We start from the raw sequence: 20,586 nt of genomic DNA, 5'->3' as shown, positions 1-20,586 counted from the left end.
TTAAAAGCATTTTAAAACAAAAAACGGTAGACTCTCATTCAAGGTGAGAGATGCTTAGTCTGTGAGAGGCATAGGAGAAGTGGGACCCAGAGACTCACATCTCCCATTTCATTTTCATTCTGGCCCAGATTCCCCTCAAGTTGAATGGAGGAAAAGTATCTCCTGCAAACTGGGATGTCTTTTTCTTGCATCCATCTGGGAGCGTTCAGTGAACGTGCGATGGAACTCTATAGCGGTACTTGCTTCACGGGCCAGGGAGGGGGAGTTTAGAAAGCCATCTAACTCGGTGGTTTTCAAATTTGTTCAAGTGGCAGGACGCCTGGAATTCAGGAAATCAGAACATCATGAACTGCTTGATAGTAAAGTTCGTATCGACAACTTCAGTTCCTTCATAGAAACTAAAATTTATTTTGCTGGCAGACAATAGAGCCATAAAGCCACAAACGTGGCTTAAAAGGTAGCTTTAGGAGGAAAAACTTTCATTTGAGAATTTGAGTTTCTTCTGTGCTGAGACTTCTGTTCTATACAGTGGCAGAACACTTGGCTCCAACTTGGAGAATTCCATCCTATTTCTGAGAAACTTATAACAGAAACAAAGCAGAAGACCTTTCACGTTTTTATTCAAGTACATGCAATACAGTTTTTCTTTCTGTGTTTGAGATGAGTATGTTAACGTCCTTGAATTCTATTTTTTTTAACTTTTTTTTTTTTTTTTTTTTGGGCTGCGCCGTGCGGCATGAGGGATCTTAGTTCCCTGACCAGGGATCAAACCCATCCCCCGGCATTGGGAGCGCAGAGCCTTAACCACTGGACCACCAGGGACGTCCCCATCCTTGAATTGTTAATACTGTTTCCTATCTCATAGGGGACCCTTTAAAATCTAGAGTCTTCTCTGGGCATTTTTAAGGTGCCTGCCATTCAAGATTGTTTTATTTTGTTAGGGCTTTCCTAGAGTGCTGGAGACTCTCGGGAACCGTTTTTCTCTGTTTTAAAAGCTTCCCAAACCAAAGAGATACGTGCCTCTGGGTGATAACCAGTGCGTGATTGAAAGTTCAGTGGAGTGCGCGTGTGTGCGTGCATGGGTTGGTGGGGGTAGCTGACTGACGTCAGGACCCTCCAAAACTAAGGTGGACTTAAATTCCTAAATTGGGAAACTCAGAGTGTCAGGAGAACACATGCTCAAAGGTAGATGAGGCAAAGTAAAAGATAACTAATTTGGATCATTACTAAGCCAGTCAGGGTCAAATAAAAAAAAAAAACAGATCTGTTCTCAGTTCCTTAAAGCACATATATAGGGGTGGGCAGAGAAAAAGGAAAGAAAGAAAGAAGGCGGCAAGCAGTGAAAACAGAATTTATGGTGGGAACCCATCGGACTTTAATTTGTAGTGAAACTTGAAAATGTATTTTTTTATTCCAAACATGATCTACTTTATAGTTTTCCCTTTTTAAGGTACTGGCATAAACAAATGCTCACTGTGAAGAAATAATTTTAGAAAATGACTCTTGATGATCCTAGAATCTTTTTCATTCAATGAGGGGTTTTAGAGTCAGTTATTTGAAAGTGAACTGGACCTAGACAGAACTTTGAAATGGCATATGCTCGGTGACATAGTCGGACATTTTCAGAAATTTTATCTCCATTTTCCTGAGCTCAGAATTAGAGACAAGACTGCCTCTTCGAACACTTCACAGTTGAGACATTTAGAGACATTAAAACTTCCATTTTCTTTTCCTCTTCTCCAAAATCACTGCCTTTACATTTTTATTCCTGGATACTGCTGGAGGTAAAAAACAAAACAAAACAAAACAAAACAAAACAAACCCTCTCCTGAGATTTCTCTGAGGTGAGCAAGTTAAATAAAATGTCATGTGATAACGACTCTGAACCAGCCCCTTTCCTTAGATTTTAAACTCACAGTGTCGAATGTGTACCCCCAGAGTGTTCATCTCCGTGTGGTCACTGGTAGTGAGAAGGTGACCACAGCTGAGCACCGTAGTCAGTCCCTCGCCCAAAGTAGACCCCCAGTCAATCGTTATTCAAGAAGTAATAAGTGAAATATCTAACAATGTAGTGCATCCATGAAGTGGAAGAGACATTAATGTGAGATGTCAGTTCACACTTGTTATCAAGGAGATACATTTAGATATGACCTCATTTTGATCTGCCTGTCTGTATTTGGGTGAGATTACATCAGTAGCCCCTGATGCATCTCCTTGCTCCGTTCTTGCTGCTCCGTACTCTGTTCACCACCTAGCAGCCAAAGTGAGCGCTTCAAAGGAGATGAGTCAGACCGTTCCAGTCCGCGGATTAAAGCCCTCCATTGGCTTTCCATCACTCACAGATGCCAGTGAAGCTTGTGGCCTTCGACCTGGCATGACCTGGCTCTTGCCCACCTCTCTGGGTCCACTTCCTGCCCTGCTCTTAAGTCTGGCTTCCTTTCAGTTCCTGCAGTGGATGAGCTTACTCTGTTCCAAGGCTCTTTTGTTTTGTTTTGTTTTTCTGGCGGTACGCGGGCCTCTCACTGTTGTGGCCTCTCCCGTTGCGCGGAGCACAGGCTCCGGACGCGCAGGCTCAGCGGCCATGGCTCAAGGGCCCAGCCGCTCCGCGGCATGTGGGATCTTCCCGGACCGGTGCACGAACTCGTGTCCCCTGCATCGGCAGGCGGACTCCCAACCACCGTGCCACCAGGGAAGGCCCCCAAGGCTCTTTTAACCGGCTCCTGGATCTGCCTAGAATGGTCTTCCCCTATACCCTCCTACGACTGGTCCTCCCCAATCAGCTCTCAGCTCCCATGCCACCTCCTGGTGAGGTCCTCCTTCACCTCCCCGCATCAGTTATCACCACCTCATCCTGTTTTATTTTCTTCATAGCTCTTGACTATTTGAAATTATTTGTTTACTTGTTTGTTGTTGATTTCCCCAAGAGACTATAAACTGCCATGAGGGCAGGGACCTCGTCTGTCTTGTTTATGTTCTGCTCCCAGCCCCTCACTGTCAATGATCAAGGAACAGTCAATAAGTGAGGAAAAGTGTGGAAGGATGTACCCCACAGTATTAATAGTGAAGATTACTAAGAGAAGGATGAGGGTAGCTTTACCTGATTGTTTTTTCTTTTTGTTCATTTGTATTTATTTCCTAATTTTTCTGCAGAGATTGTGAATTACGTGCGCACACGATCCTTTCTAAATTACTCCAGTGTTTAGCCAGGCTTGAGGTGTGTTTAAGGCTTCCAGCCATAAGAATGCGTTATATGCATGCTCCTTGCTGTGTAGTGGGTGCTGAATAAATGTTCAGTGGGTCCACTGAAACCTTTATTCATTTGCCCCCAAGTTCTGTAGTTGGGTGCCCACCCGAGTCCATGGGTGGGAGGAAAGCCCGCATGACCTGCATCAAGGTGCAGATGTAGGGAGCTGTGTCTCCGGGTTTCTGACCTTCATCCCAGTGCTGTGCTCCTCTCTGGCAATCACAGAGTCCTTTTGCTCCAGGGAAAATCCATTATAAACAGCCACACATGGGGCACTAGCGTGTGATGTGCTTCGGTACACACTGCTTTTCTCAAAGAGAATGTGGAGCCTCTCGCCTCACATGGAACTGAGAGTCTGGGTGAACTGTCTGCCTGTCTTCTGCCAGAAAAAGGACCCACGATGTCGTTTATCCTTTCCAAGTCACTTGACGTTAACAGTCCCTTGGCCGGTACTGATTCTTTTTACTAATGCTTTATGTCTTAGAAATTTAACAGGTAGAGTAATTGTGGTCTTAGAATAGTTATTTCTTTGTTGTTGTGGGGTGTCCTTTTTTGCGCTTTTTTCCTTCTTCACTTAGTTAAAGTCGGAGCCGGTAAATTGTGTGCCATTTGTTTCAGCGTCATATAGCACTAAGTACTTCAGTGGGCAGTATCCTAACAAAAGTAGATTTTCCTTAGCTGTGACGCTGGCTGGTTAGGGTTCTAGCTAGTTTGTGAAGTCCGTATCCTGTGTCTTAACTCTAGTGTTATATTCTGGAAATCTGTGCAAATTTGCTGGGGCGTAGGGGGAAGAATCCAAGAAGAGAAAACTTGCTGATGAGCTTAGAAACAGAAAGAAGCTATTACCTCAAACAACAAAATCATGGGTCTTTTCCACATGGATTTGCATCATTTCACATTCAGTAGAAGATTCCGTTACTACCACAGCCCTAAAATACTTTGTACGTTGCATGTCCATGTAGCGTAAGTCAGACTGACTGTTCCTTCCAAATTTAGGTATAGGCAGCTAGACAGTGAGTGATGAAAACGTGTTCTATTATTTATACTACAAATGCCAGGCAATTCATAGAAAAAAATCATTGTTCAGAGCACTGCGAGAGCAGTCCCGTGAGATGTGCCCGGAGTGGGAGCGATTTATGTTCAGGACCCCCTAAAGGTATAGGGAGCAGCTATCCAGACCTCTTCTAGAGCCATGCCCGGGTGTACAGTGGGTAGAGCTGCTTTCCATCCGAAAATAGGCACTGCTTAAAGGAACACACTTCCCAGTGTGACACGCGATCGTTTCTGATTGTGCGTGGTTCTGATCGCTCCATGTAGAGCTGCGGGTGAATAACCCTTAGGACTTGGAGGCCTCCTCGCTTCCACCAAGATCTCCTGTGCTCTCTAGAGTCCCGTGATTTTTCAGATCCACCCCCCAGCCCCCTTTTCTTTGGCTTCATAGTAACATGCTACACCCAACAGAATCACCCCCAGGACTTCTGATTAGATGATGGATGACAGTTCCGAAGAAAAGTTGACTTAATTCCAGTGGTGGGAATACGCCCCCCGAAAAAGCAAAGCTACAGTGGGTGTAAACGGGGCTTGGGGAGAGATGCCGGAGGAGTGGAACGGGTCCCAGGGACACCAAGCACCAGAAGGATGCCGCCTGCTTGGCTCAAAGACCCAGCAGTGGGGCCAGCTATTGTGAAGCCCCTCTGCCAGATGAACAGGGACCCTTCTCTGGTCACAATAGCCATTCACGCTGAGCAGCCTCATTAAATATTCAGCCTGTGCTTCGGGCAGCTCATTAGGGCCGCAATGAGCAGTGACGTGGCTGCAGGAAAGCCGAGGGCCTGCCGGCCGGCAGCACTAAACAGAAGCTGAGTGAGCTGCCGATGGCTTTTCTTTTCACTGCCTGTCCTGTGATGACCAGTGTTTGCTCCCTGCTTTGTCTCAAGTCCAGGTAAAAACAAAACAGAAGCCCCAACAAGCAGCTGACGCTTGAAGCCTTCGGCTCCTTGTTTCCCATGCCGTCTGGCCAGGGCCTGGGAGTTTGAGTGCCTGCCCCCTGGAAGCCCTCTGACCCCCTTCGAGAGCTGTCTGGGGCTCCGAGGGCCTTCGCTGAGCGCTGACAATGTGCTGCTGTTGTGTGCTTGGGCTGTCTGATGACTGCGTTTGGGAGGGTCTGAGGTGTGCTTTGAACTTGGCGCTAGGGCTTTAGAGTAGCAGAGTCTTCCTCTGGAACAGGTTGAATTTGGGGATATTGTGGGCTAAGACTCGCAGTTTGTACAGCAGGTTCACACAGTCTGTGCCAACTTCTCATGTTTCTGAGTGGTTCACTACTAAGTTTGTTCCCTTTTAACTCTGAGGATGGGTGTGGTGTAATAAGAAAATGGGTATTCTTCAGCTATTTGGGGTTCTTCCAATGGGCTGGATATTGTCCTTCTTGTATCTTGTTACTTTCCCATGGGTCTGCACTCAGTGCTGGGTGATATTTAAAGCTGGGAGAATCTGAAAGAATTGAGAGATGGTGAACTCAGACAAAGTGTGTTTCTCTTCTCTCACTGTTTGCATGTTTTTCTGTTTCCTGTACAGAAAATGTTTTCAGACAGCTCATTTCTACGTGGAAGATAGCAGTTCACCTCGGGTGGTCCCCAATGAAAGTATTCCTATCATTCCTATTCCGGGTAAGTAAGACACGGCTCCTGTTTCCAGCGGGCTAATTGTTTCCTCTTTTGTTCTCAGTGTTATGTGACAGCCATGACAAAATATTATTTTTATAACCTTCCCAAGCTTGCCCAGTCTACGAGAGCCTTAACTAAGGGTAATTTAATGAAATCTATACTCCCTTACATATCTGCCATGTAATGAAATCATCTTTCAGGGGAACAAATAACTATGGGTTCATATAGTGTAGATTCACAAGAGGGAAGGGAAGAAACAGTAGAAAAAAGGGGGAAACGTACTTAATGTATTTGCAATCGACTTGGACTAAATTTCGTCCTGATAGGTAATTTGTGCTTGCTTTTTTTAAAAAGAATCACAATTTGAAATACTGGGTGTTTTTTGGGGTGTTTTTTTTTTAAGATTTCTACTAAGATTCCTTACTCTGAAAATACTGATTACCTCAGTGTCGGAAGTTTGGGTTCTTAGGCTGTTTGTGTGGAGATCTAGGGAGATGTTCTTGATCTGGTGTCTGTTTCATTTGTCCTTGGTACAAACAGGAAACACGCAGCTACTGTTAGGGATATAGGGATTGGTGGAGGACACTAGTAATTCCTGACAAATGCCGTAGGCGTTAGAAGTTCAGCAGCGGGTTTGCTGTGATAGGTGGCACGAGGGATTTGAAGATGTCTCCCACTATTTTTATTTTGCGTCCCCTTCCATTTTGCCAGGAGTGAACTCTCTTCCTCTGGCTTGCTTTCTGTACCTGTAAATACTTCTCTTCAGATATCTTATACATTCATCCTCTTGATATTATTCTTTTGTAAGCAGAGGCACTGCTTTTATTAAGTGCCACCTCCCACATACCCGCGCAGCCCACTTGTCTGCCTCATTCTCCAGAATGGTTTTCTTCATCATCTAATATACCATGTATTTTACTTGTTTGTTTATGGTCTAACCCCCAGTACAATGAGAGCTTCCTAAAGGCAGGTGGACGTCTCCTTAGTGCTAGACTGATACTGGCATGTAGTAGGCATTCTCAGACTCTCTGAATGAATGAATGAATGAATGAATGAATGATAAATACCAGCAAATCTTCCTTAGGGTTCTTAAAAGATCATAGCTGTGAAGCTCAGAGGTGCAGCCCTTCTCTGAGTGCCCAGAAGGAATGCTGCTGTTGTTTCCTCATCTTCTCTCGGTGTAGTTATGGTTGGGGACTTCCTTGGCCCATTATGTCTCTATGTGTTAAGTCATTAGATATTGCTGGAATTGGCCATGTTCTCTCCCTTCTGGTCAGCTTCTCTCACTAAAGCCTGCCACACAGAAAAGAGAGCGATAGCAGAAAAGTGTCTGGGTGAGTACCCTACTGGATCATTTTGTGGCTGCTGAATGATTCCCATACAGATGGGATAGGTTTTGTGTTACGTTCATTCTTCTCTACTGACCCTTGACCTTTATTGTTGCTGGAGGAGATTGCACTCTTGCCTTTGAGAGGTGGCAGACAGGAATCAGCCCGCCATCCTCAGGGAATAAGTTTTGTTGAATCTGCCAGACTTGCACAGCAGCTGTGCATAATCATTTTCCTCTTGCATCACCTAGAGTATCTGTTGCCCTCTGGAAAATGCCTGGGAGACTCTCTCCTCTGAATTGATTCAGCTGACAAACACAGCTGTTGGGTAGCTGGGCAATTGAAATCCATTTTCAAAGGTTAAATGCTGAGATACTTCTTGGGCTGTCTTTCAGTTTTTAGTTTCTTTTCCCCCTGGATGGGGAATCAGAACGCCAAGGATTTTGCCCTGCCTCCGCCATGAAACCTTTGGTCAATGCCTTGACCTCTCTGAGCCTTAGTTTCCAGAATCTGCAAAGTGAGCAGGATATCTGCCCTACTTGTAAACAACGTGGTGTTAAAGATCAAATAAGGGGCTTCCCTGGTGGCGCAGTGGTTAAGAATCCGTCTGCCAATGCAGGGGGCACGGGTTCGAGCCCTGGTCTGAGAAGATCGCACAGGCGGCGGAGCAACTAAGCCCGTGCACCACAACTACTGAGCCTGTGCTCTAGAGCCTGCGAGCCACAGCTGCTGAGCCCGCGTGCCACAACTGCTGAAGCCCGCGCGCCTAGAGCCCATGCTCCGCAACAAGAGAAACACCGCAGTGAGAAGCCTGCATGCAGCAATGAAGACCCAGAGCAGCCAAAAGTAAATTAATTAATTAAATTTTAAAAAAAGATCAAATAAGATGGTATGTGTCAAAACACTTTGGAAAGCTTAAAGGAAGCCAGAAGTGTCAGCTGTGGAAGCTTTCCTTCCCAAATCATGATATCGCTCAACCCGGCAGCCATGGAGAGCAAGCATTTGCACGGTCCCCAGGTTGAGACTGTCCCAAACACTGATCCACATCTACTGGGTGCAGCCGACCTCGCCATGCTCTTGGGCTTGGACTTGAGGACTTCAGTTCCCCAGAATCCTCAGAAAATGCCATCAGTCATGCCTGCCTTGCCACGCCTCTGAGTAGCTGTCTTGGACCAGAAATGCTTTTGAATGTTCTCTGCTTCATTTCCCAGCAGGCTGTTTAATCACCAAGTTATTAAATACTCACAGCCCAAAGACATTTCTTTCCACGTGAGTTTCTCCTGATTCTTACTCACTGGCGGTAGAAGTACATGGAAGGAAAAATGTCTTCAGATTCACCATTGACTGAGAAATCCATTGTATCCAGTTGGGTCTCCCTTGGCATTAAGTAGGTGCATCCTTGATGAGTTGTAACACGTTTGTGAAAATGAATTACTTTAGATGCTGTAATGCAGTGTGGCGTGAAAGGACTTACCTGCCGAAACCAAAAGTGAGACTGCTCTTTCACTGTTCTCTCAGGTTTTTATAGCCAGCAACAGCCTTCACTAGGGGCATGCCTCGACAGAAAACTTATTTCACCCTTAACTGGGAAGAAGTTACCCTATATGACCTTCCTTTAAAAATCTTTCAACTTGATCACAATCTCTTATTTTTCTTAAACAAAAGTACATAGCCCTATTTAATAGTTAAATTTGTAAAGTAGTTTGTAATTTTACTTTAACAATCCATGATTGTATTTATTCTTAAGGTTTCTTCCAGTTATTACAGTGCAACTATGTCTTGCATAGGAAAAACCAATATAAGGAAAACCCGATTTTTTTTGAAATCACACGTTTTTTTTCACTCTATTAAAGGTCTCAGCACAATTTTTCTTTCTTGGAGACCTCCTTGGGATCATTTAAAATGATTTACCTTAAGAATTATCGAATTGTTCTTGTGTCTTAAAAATAGTAGGATATTTATAGAGCTTACATGGAATACTTATTCTGCCCACTGGATCTCACTTATATTTTATCTTTGTTCAAAACGTAATAAGAAAGACTACTGAGCCCTAGATGTATCAGCTTATCACTTGAACCCCTCATTTGCTATGACTGATTTTTTAAAAAAGATATTTCCAGACAACGACCAGTAAACTGAACCATTATATAGATTTAAAATGTGGGCAACAGGGTGAGACTGAAAATTCAGGTACTGAACTGTTGCAAAATAGAGTTCCTAGGTCATCATTGTAAAATGTGTAATATACTCTGATCCTAGAACTTATTTTACACTTAACCTTTTTCAGAAAACATCATCATCGTCATCTAATACTTACTGAGCATTTATTGATTTAAACTACGTGCTTCATTTTTCACTACAAGCTTAGGGAAACAGGTGCAATCAGTATCCCCATTTCACAGATGAAGAAACTGAGGCTCAGAGACGTCATTTAATTTCCCTGAGGTTACGTGGACAAATGGTGGAGCTAGCATTGGAATCTTTGTGTGACTTCAAAGTCCAGATGCTTAGGAATGTCTCTGCCACCTCTTGGCGTGCTGCTCTGACAGTCCTGATATCTCAAGACCTCAGGCTTCTCATTTGGATTTTGCTTCATTAAATCAAGACATTTTCAAATACATGTGACTGTTGTCTGAAATTGTTTCTGAGTTGTTGTTCTTTATCATTTTCTTCTTCTTTCACTAGCACTGACCACTTGTTTTTCCATTAAATCCTCTTTCATCCTCCATGAGAGGGTTTCATCATTCTTCTGTTGAAGTTTCCTCCATAGCAAAAATAAAATCTCTCCTCTTACCTTTGTTTCCTAGTCATTTAGTCTCTTCTTTCCTAAGAAAAAGACTCCTCCCCCCACCCCACCACCAATATCTCCATTCCCTATGCAAAAGTAGGTCTGTGTGATTTAAATGCCTTGAGGAGCAACTCACAAACATGTTGAATGTTGAATAAATTTAGACACTAAATCACCAACTTTTGAATGATTCTGCTGAGGTTTAAATTCACAAATAAACAGCCCTGGTCTTGAAATCCCAAAGCACAAGTGAAGTCAATGAGTTACACTGACTTTTAAAAAGTATTATAAAATAAACGGAACGTTAAGGAAAGCTTTGCTAACCTTTCGATACTCATCTCTTGGAGACGGCAGTCTATAGGAATTTTTGAGGAATTTTGAGTTATCAGTTTTGCTAACTCTAACTGAAACTTAGGAATTTCGAATCTTCAGGGTGCTCTGGTTTAACTGGCAAAGACAGTGGTGTGAGAATTAAGACATTTTTTTTTCCTGGTCTCACCTACATCTCTGTAAAATGTGGAGATTGTAAAGCCAGTGTGGTGGCTAAGGTTAGTAACCCCGCCACATGAGAAGGAACTCCACACGCAAAAGTATTATTATCCAACAGGAAAGAGGTGCTTTTGAGGTTAAGTTCCAGTCACTAGAGAGGTGACATCAATTCTTTTATTAGGAAGTGTTTAAATTGTGGTACCTGCTCCATGTATGATGCATGAGAAAAGCGGGGCATTTTCTTCCAGTTGAGTTAAATTGTGACTTCTTTAGGAGAATGAAAGGAGAGACTTCAGGCTTTCACTAATATACTAGTGAAAATATTTTTCACTAATGGGTTTTCAAAATCAAATGTTCCATGCTTACTGGTCTCCCATGGTTACTGTGGGAGGATAAAGAGTAATTGAACGTAGTAACCTAGCTATCAGCCCCCTTCTAGCATTCTGTCTTCTAAGATATTGAAGTAGTCACAGATTTCTGTCCTTTAAGGTCCATATTATTCTTAGCATCTACAAGTATTTTACAAGATCTAGTGTTTCCCACTTTGGGATATTCTTTTGAAACAATAAGCTTGAATAAGATTTTTGCTGAGGTTATGAATGAAGCTTTACATACAATATGTCATCTACAAATTATATTCACCGTATTATGCCACTTATTCTTTTAGATTTTTGTTACATATAGCTTTTTAAAGCCAGAACTCAGGTCGTGAAATTAGCCCATTCATAGAGCCTGTTGAAAGGGCTTTTCCAAATGTGCATGTTGTCAAACACAAATGTCCTTATAAATGCTTTTTTTCTGGATATTAGAAAATCTAACTTTCTAATAAGAGCATTACAAAACAAAATGTTGCTGCTAACCAGTAGCTTAGAAATCCAGAAATGATTCATGCCTTTCCCGCAGTTAAAATACATCTTAATAATTTGAAGGTCACTGGCTTCAGCAGGGTGCCAGCACATAAAGGGGTTTTAAACATGCAGTTTAAAACCCTTGGGATTAAACCAACCTTGTTGGCATATTTTATTTATACAGAGATTATCTCCAAAGGAGATTCATTGGTCTTTTGACTATAATGAAGCCCTTTCTTTATTGACTTCATTGTGTCATAAATGAAAAGAGATTTCTTTTAATGGCAGGAAATAAAATGTTCCCATCTCCACAACACTCCTTGCATCCTAAGAGTCTGATTTAGACAAAAATCTATTGGTTGTGTCCTAAGTCAGGAACTAAAAATCTTGATAATCTTCTTTTATTTCCTGTTTGCTTTATCTTCCTAAGGTGACACAGGTATGGCCAAGCACAGAGAGAGGCCGAGGGGGCAGATAAGAAGGGGACTGAGTTCCGAATATTGAGGTCTGCCCACTACAGGGGTGGTTAGCAGTCCCTGGTAACAGCCCAGTTGCGGGGCGTGGGGTTGGAGAGAGGTCTGAGCACGACTGCCTGGACCCAAGTACTGTGCTTTATAGGTTCTCCCGTCCCTCAGATAGATTTGGTTGGGATTTGGAATAGGGTTGAAGGAACTGCTAAGGGTTAAATGAACTTTATGGAGACTGGCCTAAGTGACTGAAGGCCCTCCAGAATCTTAATGGTAATTTTATATGTACCCACAGCCCGCCAGAGTGACAAGCAAGCAGTGGTATTTTCCTAAACAGTCCTTAAGCCAATCAACCCCACAGCTAAGCATCTTGGCAGGAAGGTAAATCCTATGACACTTTATTCACCTGGCATCATCACGGTGACCAGAATATCAGTGTGAATTTTCCAGGTAACCGAAGTTTACCCTTAAAGCCAAAGCGATTCGTTTCAGCCCTTTTTTGTTGTGGTTGGAGAGCTTCTTTAAAATGTATTCTGTGGTTCTCTGCCCTCTCTAACCCTGTATGTTCCATTTAAGATCTAGAGAGGTCATGTAAGGTGGAAGAAGCCCGCTGTGGAGTCAGCCCGGCCCCGCCGCTTCATGATGACAGTAGACCTCGGCCAAGTTCTTCGGTTGTCTTCGCCACGTTTTCCACATCCATAAAATAGGGGTCATGACAGCCCCTAGATCATAGGATCGTGCATGTAAAGCGATTAGCACCTAACAGTCAATCATAGCTTTGTGCATTTACTAAATGCCAAGCACTCTTGTAAGCCCTTATGTTATCTAGCTTACTGTGCATAACACTCTGTGAGTTAGGTGCTTATGATTTCCGTTTAGAGACGAGGAAGGGGAATCACAGAGAGGTGAAGTCACACCACCGGGCAGACTGGCTCTGGCTTTTGGCACTTACTCCACTGCCTCTGGATGGCTGATACACAGGAAGCATTCCATCAATGGTGGCAGATAAGAGTAACAACTGCACAGTTTGACTGCGTTGCAGGCTCAAGACCCTACCACCAAGCCGTGTACTGGGCTGGGCCCTCTGCAGCGCCTCCCTGTGGTGGATTTCAGGGATGCTTGGGTGCTGATTTTTTCTTTCAAATTTCAAACCAAAAATTGCTAAGTTTTCCCCTTTTTGTTTATTTAATCTCTTGTTCCTTAAGATTAAGAGAAAGCAACTTTGGCATGGGTGATTTCCCTCTAATGGCTCTGAGGATGTAAATACAACAGAGACATAACCACAGATTTGGGAAGCAACATTTCTTTTTTTTTTTTTACTTGAAGCATAGGTGATTTGCAGTGTTGTGTTAGTGTCTGGTGTACAGCAAAGTGATTCAGATATATATATATATATATTCTTTTATATATATATATATATATTCATTCTTTTTCTCATTCTTTTCCATTATGGTTTATTACAGGATATTGAATATAGTTCCCTGTGCTATACAGTAGGACCTTGTTGTTTATCTGTTTTATATATAGTAGCTTGTATCTGCTAATCCCAAAGTCCTAATTTATCTCTCCCCCACCCCTTTCCCCGTTTGGTAACCATACCTTTGTTTTCTATGTCTGTGAGTCTGTTTCTGTTTTGGAAATAAGTTCATTTGTATCATATTTTAGATTCCACATATAAGTGATATCGTATGGTATTTGTCTTTCTCTTTCTGACTTACTTAGTATGATAATCTCTAGGTCCATCCATGTTGCTGCAAATGGCAAAATTTCATTCTTTTTATGGCTGAGTGGTACTCCATTGTGTGTGGATAAATAGATAGATAGATAGATAGATAGAACATATCTTCTTCATCCATTCTTCTGTCGATGGACATTTAGGCTGTAGAAGCAACTTTTCTTCATGTTCACATACATTTTCCTTTATTTCCTGCAGTTTTGCATTTGAGGTCAACATTGACCAGCTCTTTTTTTCCTCCTTGGAATCTCTCACCTTCTTACTTTCTTCTCAGTAGACGTTCACCCTCTTCTAATGCTCTGCTTTTGATGAGAACAAACCAGAGACTAATTTCAGGCTTCATCAGAAGTAGTACATGAGGATGTTCTGTTGTGGATTGACCAAAATAAAAGACCTCTTAAACGCCAAATTTAATTCCAACCACAAAAGGCTAAAATCTTGGAACAAAGTATAAATGATACTATTTAATAACAACAGCCCAGTTTTCTGGATCCTCAACTGACTATATCAAATATTTTATAATGGCGTGATTTCGTGGGAATAGTACTTATCCCATTTTTGCCTAATTTAAACCTTTGGTGTCTGAAAGCTCTATATGTAAAAATATCGGCACAAAATTCCACAGTCACATTTTACCAGATTAACCGAGATACTCTAATTCCTTGCTTCTCCTTGAAACTGTGCTCTGAGAATGAAGGCAGTGTGTCCCAGTGCATGGGAGCACAGGCTTTGAGCTTAATACACCAGGATTCAAATCTCAGCTCTGCCACTTAGTAATTGTGTCACTTCAGACAAGTTGCCTCAGTCTCCTTACATGTAACATGAAGACGATGACATCCTCTTTACCTAGTTCTTGTGAAGGTAAGTGTATGAAAAGCATTGAGCACAGTCCCCGGCAATCAGTAAGGTCTCTCTTCACATTTGTATCGGCTCTGTCGTTAGACCATTTCACGATAGCATAATAATCCAACCTCTAACCTGTAGTCAGTGAAAACGCCTCTACTTTGATTCCAGCTCATCTTTTGCTTTTCTTTATGTTTCTCCCCCATCACCCCTGTGTCAGCAACATTTATATTCACCTAAGGCATCAAATCCATCCCTTGGTTGGCACTCGTCCTCACTGGGTCATTACACACGGTTCTTGCTCTTCCTTTCTTATGTTCATTATAACAAATGTTGCCCTTGGGCAGACACCATCTCCCTAATATCTGGCTAAGTCCTAGGTGCTCAGTAAATGCCTCTTCCAGTGGTTTCCCGTTCACTGTGACCCAGACAACAGCTGTTCTCTCCCAGTCGGAGCACTCTTTGCCTTGTCTCTGTGGCCAGCTTCCACTGCCATACTCCAGGCTTCAGTTAATCTTTCTGAGCTTGTGTTCCCAACTATAAGATGAGTATGAAAATAGTACCTATCTCTTAGGGCTGTGGGGAGGAATGAGTACATGTTAATACATGTAAAGGGCACAGAAGGTGCCTGGTCCGTAGTTAGTGCTACTAATAGTTGCTACGTTTGTTATTGAAACTCAGATGTATAGGTGGAAATAACATTTTACAGATGGATATCTTCTTATAACACAGGATCTCTCTGGATAGAAATTGAACAGATCAGGTCTATGATGCTGTCCTGATTGCTTGGCCTTCTGCTAGTTAATTTTATAATTATCTGGCGCATGTTGAGAGAAATTTAATAGAAAAACGATATAAGAGGAAAACTATTAGGGCTTCTAATTAGCTGTAGCCTTATATTCATCTTAATATTGAGGAAAAAAAGATTTACCGACCCCTCAGTTTCATTTATCTTGATTGAAAGACAAATAATGTGTTATCTGGGCTGCTGATGGTGGTCACTAAAGCGTGTGTGTGTGTGTGTGTGTGTGTGTGTGTGTGTGTGTGTGTGTGTGTGTGTGTGTGTGTGTGTGTGTGTGTGTGTGTGTGTGTGTGTCTGCCTGTCTGGTAGTTCTATGATGTTACTGGTGGTGCCTGGAAACCCAGAGGAGTATGATTAGACTTCTCTGGATAAAGAATCAAATTGGAGGCTAGTGAGTCGGTGATTTCCATGTACGATTATCATACTGAGCTCTGCTGGCTTTTGCTGCATCTAGCCGTGGAGGGAGCAGAGCAGCTGATCTCTGGGCATGTGTGGCGTTAGCTTGGATAGCACAGTTGAGCACTTTGCAGGAAAAAATAATAAATTGTTAACCTGAAAGCCTTTTTTTAGTGACTTGAGCTGGGCTATGCCCTTTAAAACACCGTGGTATGTGCCTTGCAGAGTAAAACACCTCTAAAGCTGATGTGTTTTTTCTTATTTTGAACTAGAGTCCTCGTGCTTAATCATGGCACCATAAGTTTATTGGGAATCTCCAGTTCTAAACTATCACTATGGAATAAATATCGCCCTCAGCCTATTATACTATTAACCCCACGCCACTCTACTCTTGGAAACAGCACTGTGTCTTCCATTTCAAAATAAACAGGAGAAAAGTGTTGCCTGCAGTCTGTAGGCTGGAGTGTTTGTGGCGCTAGGTTGTGACCCATCTTATGTATGCTGCCTCTTGTCTAAAGATGAGTTTATTCTTGGGTTAATCTTTTAGAGATGCTCCAATTTTGTCCACGTTAGTCCTTCTCTCAACTTAAGGTCTTTTCTTTGCCGCTTGATCATTATTGTAGACTTTGCTTACTTCTAAACATTTTAAGGGAAGTGATCAGATAATTTGGGAAATTTTTCTTGAACTGTGCATTCTGCTAAATATTCTGGGGAAACATTTTGGCTCGGCTTACTTTGTTAATGCTGGTTACATCATTATGGGAGCTATAGATTTCTTGGGCGTGCAAAATGATTGCATATTCATGAACATCTTCAATCCTGAAATATTTGTAAATAACTTGGCAATTTTTTTCATAAGGTGGCCTATTAAAATGATTAGGTCTTTAATTGTTCACACAGAAAGACTCTGTACGTACAGAGCACCCCCTATTTGATAAGTAACATTCCTCTGCTAAGCAGTTTGGATTATGAACGTTTATAAGTCACCTTAAACAAAGTATATGAGAGAGGCTTTTTTCTGCTTTAGAATGATGCAAGTTTGAAAATGTCAATAGATGCAAAAAGCCACCCTAGAGCTTTGCTCTCTCGAAAGAAAGTAGAGAAGGAATGACATAGTCAATGTTAACTGTCACCAGATGAAGAGAAATCAGATTGTCAGGCCTGGATCTATAACATTCTTGCCAAAGTAGGACCTCATTTACACATACAGATCTTCATACCCTTTGCTAAGAAAAGCATCTGTGGCAGTTTAGATGTTTGTGCGTTTGCCAAAGATCTTTCACTCTGAATAAAGTAAATGTCATGTCTGTTGTTTATCTCAAATTCAGCAGAGTATTTTTAAAAGGAAATATTTGCGGGGGAGGGGCGAGGGAAGGAGGGAAGGAGGAGGTTGGGGAGCTCCAGTTAGCGGGGTGTGGCTGTTTTCCGGCAGTAGTCAAGTAGCAGAGTAGATCTGGGTAAATCGGCTTAAAACACACTTGGGGCTCAGGAACTGAAAATGCCCTTTTGAAGTGACAACACTACAAATAAATTGCAATGTGGAGTCTTCCTGAATCTACACCTAGTCTGTCAACACCAAAAAAAAAATCCAGTTAATTCCATCAAACTGGTTATTTGGCATTGTGTAGACACAGCTGTCTTGAATGAAAATTGTGAACACTTAAACATAGATGGCATTGTACCCAAAGCCCACTGGTACAGTGGCACCTGTCTGTAATTGTGTAAAAAGATTGCTTAGACTTCAGAGATCAGACACAGGACTTAGTTGTTCCAACTTCAAGTTGGACCCCACTGAACAGCAAGGTTTTGAAAAACGTAGGGTGTGATAACATTTCTTAACAAATAAGTACCCTTGGTAAGCTCAGAATTTTAGTTAAGAGTATGATGTGGTGAGTTAACTACATAAGTTGCCTGGAATATAAAGAATAAAGGTAATAGTTTAAGACCATTCTTAAAACCCTATGTAGCCTAGCATTTAGGCATTCAGAATCATAATGAGACCCTAATGTCAAGTAAATCCAGAGACTTTTCTTGAAGACATCTATTTCAGGTGATACAATTACATCACTCTTTGCAAAAATCCAAATATCTGTCTTCAGTAATCCCTTATCAGTGTTATTTGTTTATGGAAGTATTCTTTGTGACTCTGAATATTGTTTTATTCCCACAGATGACATGGAAGCCATTCCTGTCAAACAGTTTGTTAAACACATTGGTGAGCTCTATTCTAATAACCAGCATGGGTTCTCTGAGGATTTTGAGGTATGTTTCAAAACCGGAAATTTCTTTCCTGAAAGCTAACTCTCATTTTACAGGGATTTTTGTAAGCTTGAAGTGAATGTGTTTCAACCATAACAGAAGCAGTCACTGAGGAAAGTGGGGACTTGATTCTCTTTTTTCTTTTCCTTACACTTAGAGTTTTAACAGGCCCTCTTTTCCCAGTAAAAACGAGGTGAAAGGGAGTTGCTTGTGCACTTCTGCGAAAGAACAGACTTAGTGGCAGGAAAGAGGCAACCTCAGATTCTCTCTTCATCTGCATTCTAACTGGGACAGCAGTCATCCTGCAAAGGACAGGGCTTCTCATTCCGTGTGTCACTTCTGGGATGTACAAGGTATAGCAGAGACAGCAGATTTGAGGTCTGAGGGATCTGAAGCTGGCTGCACCAGGAGTGACCTTTATTATCCTTGAGCCAGTCATTGCATTTCTGATCCCCAGTTCCCTCATTTTTAAAAATGGCACCGATGTCACCTCCAACCCCAACGATTTTGGAAAAAAAACGAATGATTAACATCCTGGAAAGTGCTGGGTTAACTGTTAAGCCCATGCAAAGGTCGATGGTTGTTTTCGTGATTATTAATCCTTGGAGAGGAGACGTGGGTGAACGCAGCCTTCTGATTTTAAGAACCGGGATGGAGGAAGCAAGGTAGAGAGCAGCGCGCACTACCCTGCCAGCTCTGGGTTCCGTGCCAGCTCCGCAATGACAGGGTGTCAATGAGGAGCTATTAAACAGACTGCCCTTTTCTTCACTGAGGCGCTTCACTAAGGCACATCTCTGGCAGCAAGAGTTGTGCCGAGGAGGCCAAGTTTTCATGGCAGCTCAGCTGTCTTCTAGCTTTGTGGGTAAGTCGATTCCTTTCTGTCTCGTTTCTGCTTTCAAATGGAAATGATGGTGATGGCACTAACCTGCCCACCTCTTTTCACGGAATTGGTTCTGGGGATCACATGGAATAATGGAAGGTAAGCCCTTTGAGATCGCCCAGGAGCCCTACAGCTGGGAGGTGCAGTTATTTCGCATGGAGAAAGAGAGAAAAAGAGGACTAGAAGCCCCTGTCTCTGTGCAAATTTGGAGTCCCCAAAGGCCATCCTAAAGGCAGTTATACTGACAACTTGTTTTAAATTAAGTCCTTCTCCTAGCTTTTTTGTTTTCGTTTTATTTCTTGAGCAGAAGCAAAGCAACGGTGGTAGAGAGAAGGACCCCTCTGATTTATTCTGCAGTCACGTGTTTCATGGAACAAACAAAAACACATCAAGCGTTTAACGCGGCTCTTAAATGCTGCCCCAGAAAAGGTGCCTGTCCAAGTAGAAAGCACATGAGGACAGCACATGTGTGTGGTGTTCAAGTGATTTAGTTCAATTGACTGTTGGCTGGATGACTGAGCAAGAATATTGAGGCATTTAACAATGTTGATGGTATTCGGGACAAACATCCGTCCTCTAGAGACGAGAATTTGATCAGGATGATCAAAGGCAACTCCAGTTTCTCAATTATTTATGATTTGAGACCCCAGTGCTATTCATCACAGCTGGTTTTGACACCATTTAATTATTCGAAATAATCAGCTACACCTCTGTAAACTTGATCTGACTCAAAATGGGCTTGGCTGCATCAAAATCACGCCTGTTAACAAATCCCGGGCATCTGCACCCTATTTCTATCCTAAAAAGAAAACTGTGGCTAGAAGCTTTTGTCGCCTGTATCGAACTCTCTAGCTTAAGTATTATTCTGGTAGTTTCAGGATTGGAACAGGGAGGGCGGGGAGGAGGGAGGCTTTGTTCTACTCTTGTTATTTCACAGTCTGTCCTGGTTTGAAAGGTTTCAAATCGGGGCTATTCAGACTAGGAAGTACATCCTTTCTCCTTCAAAGGATAGTAAGACAGCCATGTAAAGGGGGAAGTGAGACATAGAAAAGCTCACTAACATACTGTCATCATCTAATTTAGGGGGAATCTGAAGTATTTTAGAAGAGTAGTAGTACTCCTTTTGGGTAGCTCTGCTAGAAAGGAATATGGTAACAGGCTCTGTAAGAAGCGATCAAGGCTGTTTTTATAAACAAGAGATAGTAATAGGCTGCAAAAAGGAGGTCAGGATGAGAGATTTTGTGTAATTTAACAACAGGAAAACAAACCCCTCATATTAAGAGAGTGGTAACCTCAACCTCAGATTTCTTTTATGTGGAATAACGACGGCCGGCATCTACTTGGCACGGTTGCCTGGATTATTTCGCTCGTTCCTCAGAAATACCCCATGAGGTGCGTGCTATTTTATTGTCCCTATTTTGCAGATGAGGAAAGTTACCCGTGAGAAAACCGAGGCACTGGGTGATTCAGTTAGGAAGTGGCAGCAATAGGGTTTAAGACCAAGGCTTTCTGACTCAAGCCCACATGTTTAACCTGGATGCCCTCCAGACTCTCATGGAAGTAGTGGCCTGTAATGAGCTGAAGTCAAAGGAGAGATAACCAAGATTATCAGTGATTGTCTAAAACTGGTCATGCAGCTGATGGGCCAGTGAGTTCCTTGGCAAAAAAAGTGGGGGGGGGGGCAGTCAAAATAAGGAGCCTCCCCCTGCCACCCAAGAGTACTGGGAGCCCAGTACCTGATCTTTATGGGCCAGAGCCTTCCCAGAGGGCTGAGAATCTCACTTATGAAAATCTTATATAACCTCTGAATAGAGGCCTAAAATTAGTCAAAGAACTAATCTTAA

At 42.5% G+C, this 20,586-nt stretch overlaps 1 protein-coding gene across 2 annotated transcripts in view; it reads left to right on the top strand.

Annotated features, from left to right (window-relative positions):
* Nucleotides 1-20,586, top strand: part of PTPRG (protein tyrosine phosphatase receptor type G) — a 736,510-nt gene that overhangs the window by 671,140 nt on the left and 44,784 nt on the right. For both annotated transcript variants that reach the window (XM_082848957.1, XM_082848956.1), the window contains 2 exons: nt 5,819-5,910; nt 17,774-17,865. In XM_082848957.1, coding sequence (XP_082705083.1) covers nt 5,819-5,910; nt 17,774-17,865 — 184 coding nt within the window. The remainder of the gene's footprint in view (nt 1-5,818; nt 5,911-17,773; nt 17,866-20,586) is intronic.

The sequence above is a fragment of the Leucopleurus acutus genome, assembly GCF_964270905.1.
Source record: "Leucopleurus acutus genome assembly, chromosome: 10".
NCBI lineage: Eukaryota > Metazoa > Chordata > Mammalia > Artiodactyla > Delphinidae > Leucopleurus > Leucopleurus acutus.
The sequence above is the reverse complement of the archived record's forward strand: the minus strand, read 5'-3'. Positions and strand labels throughout refer to the sequence as shown.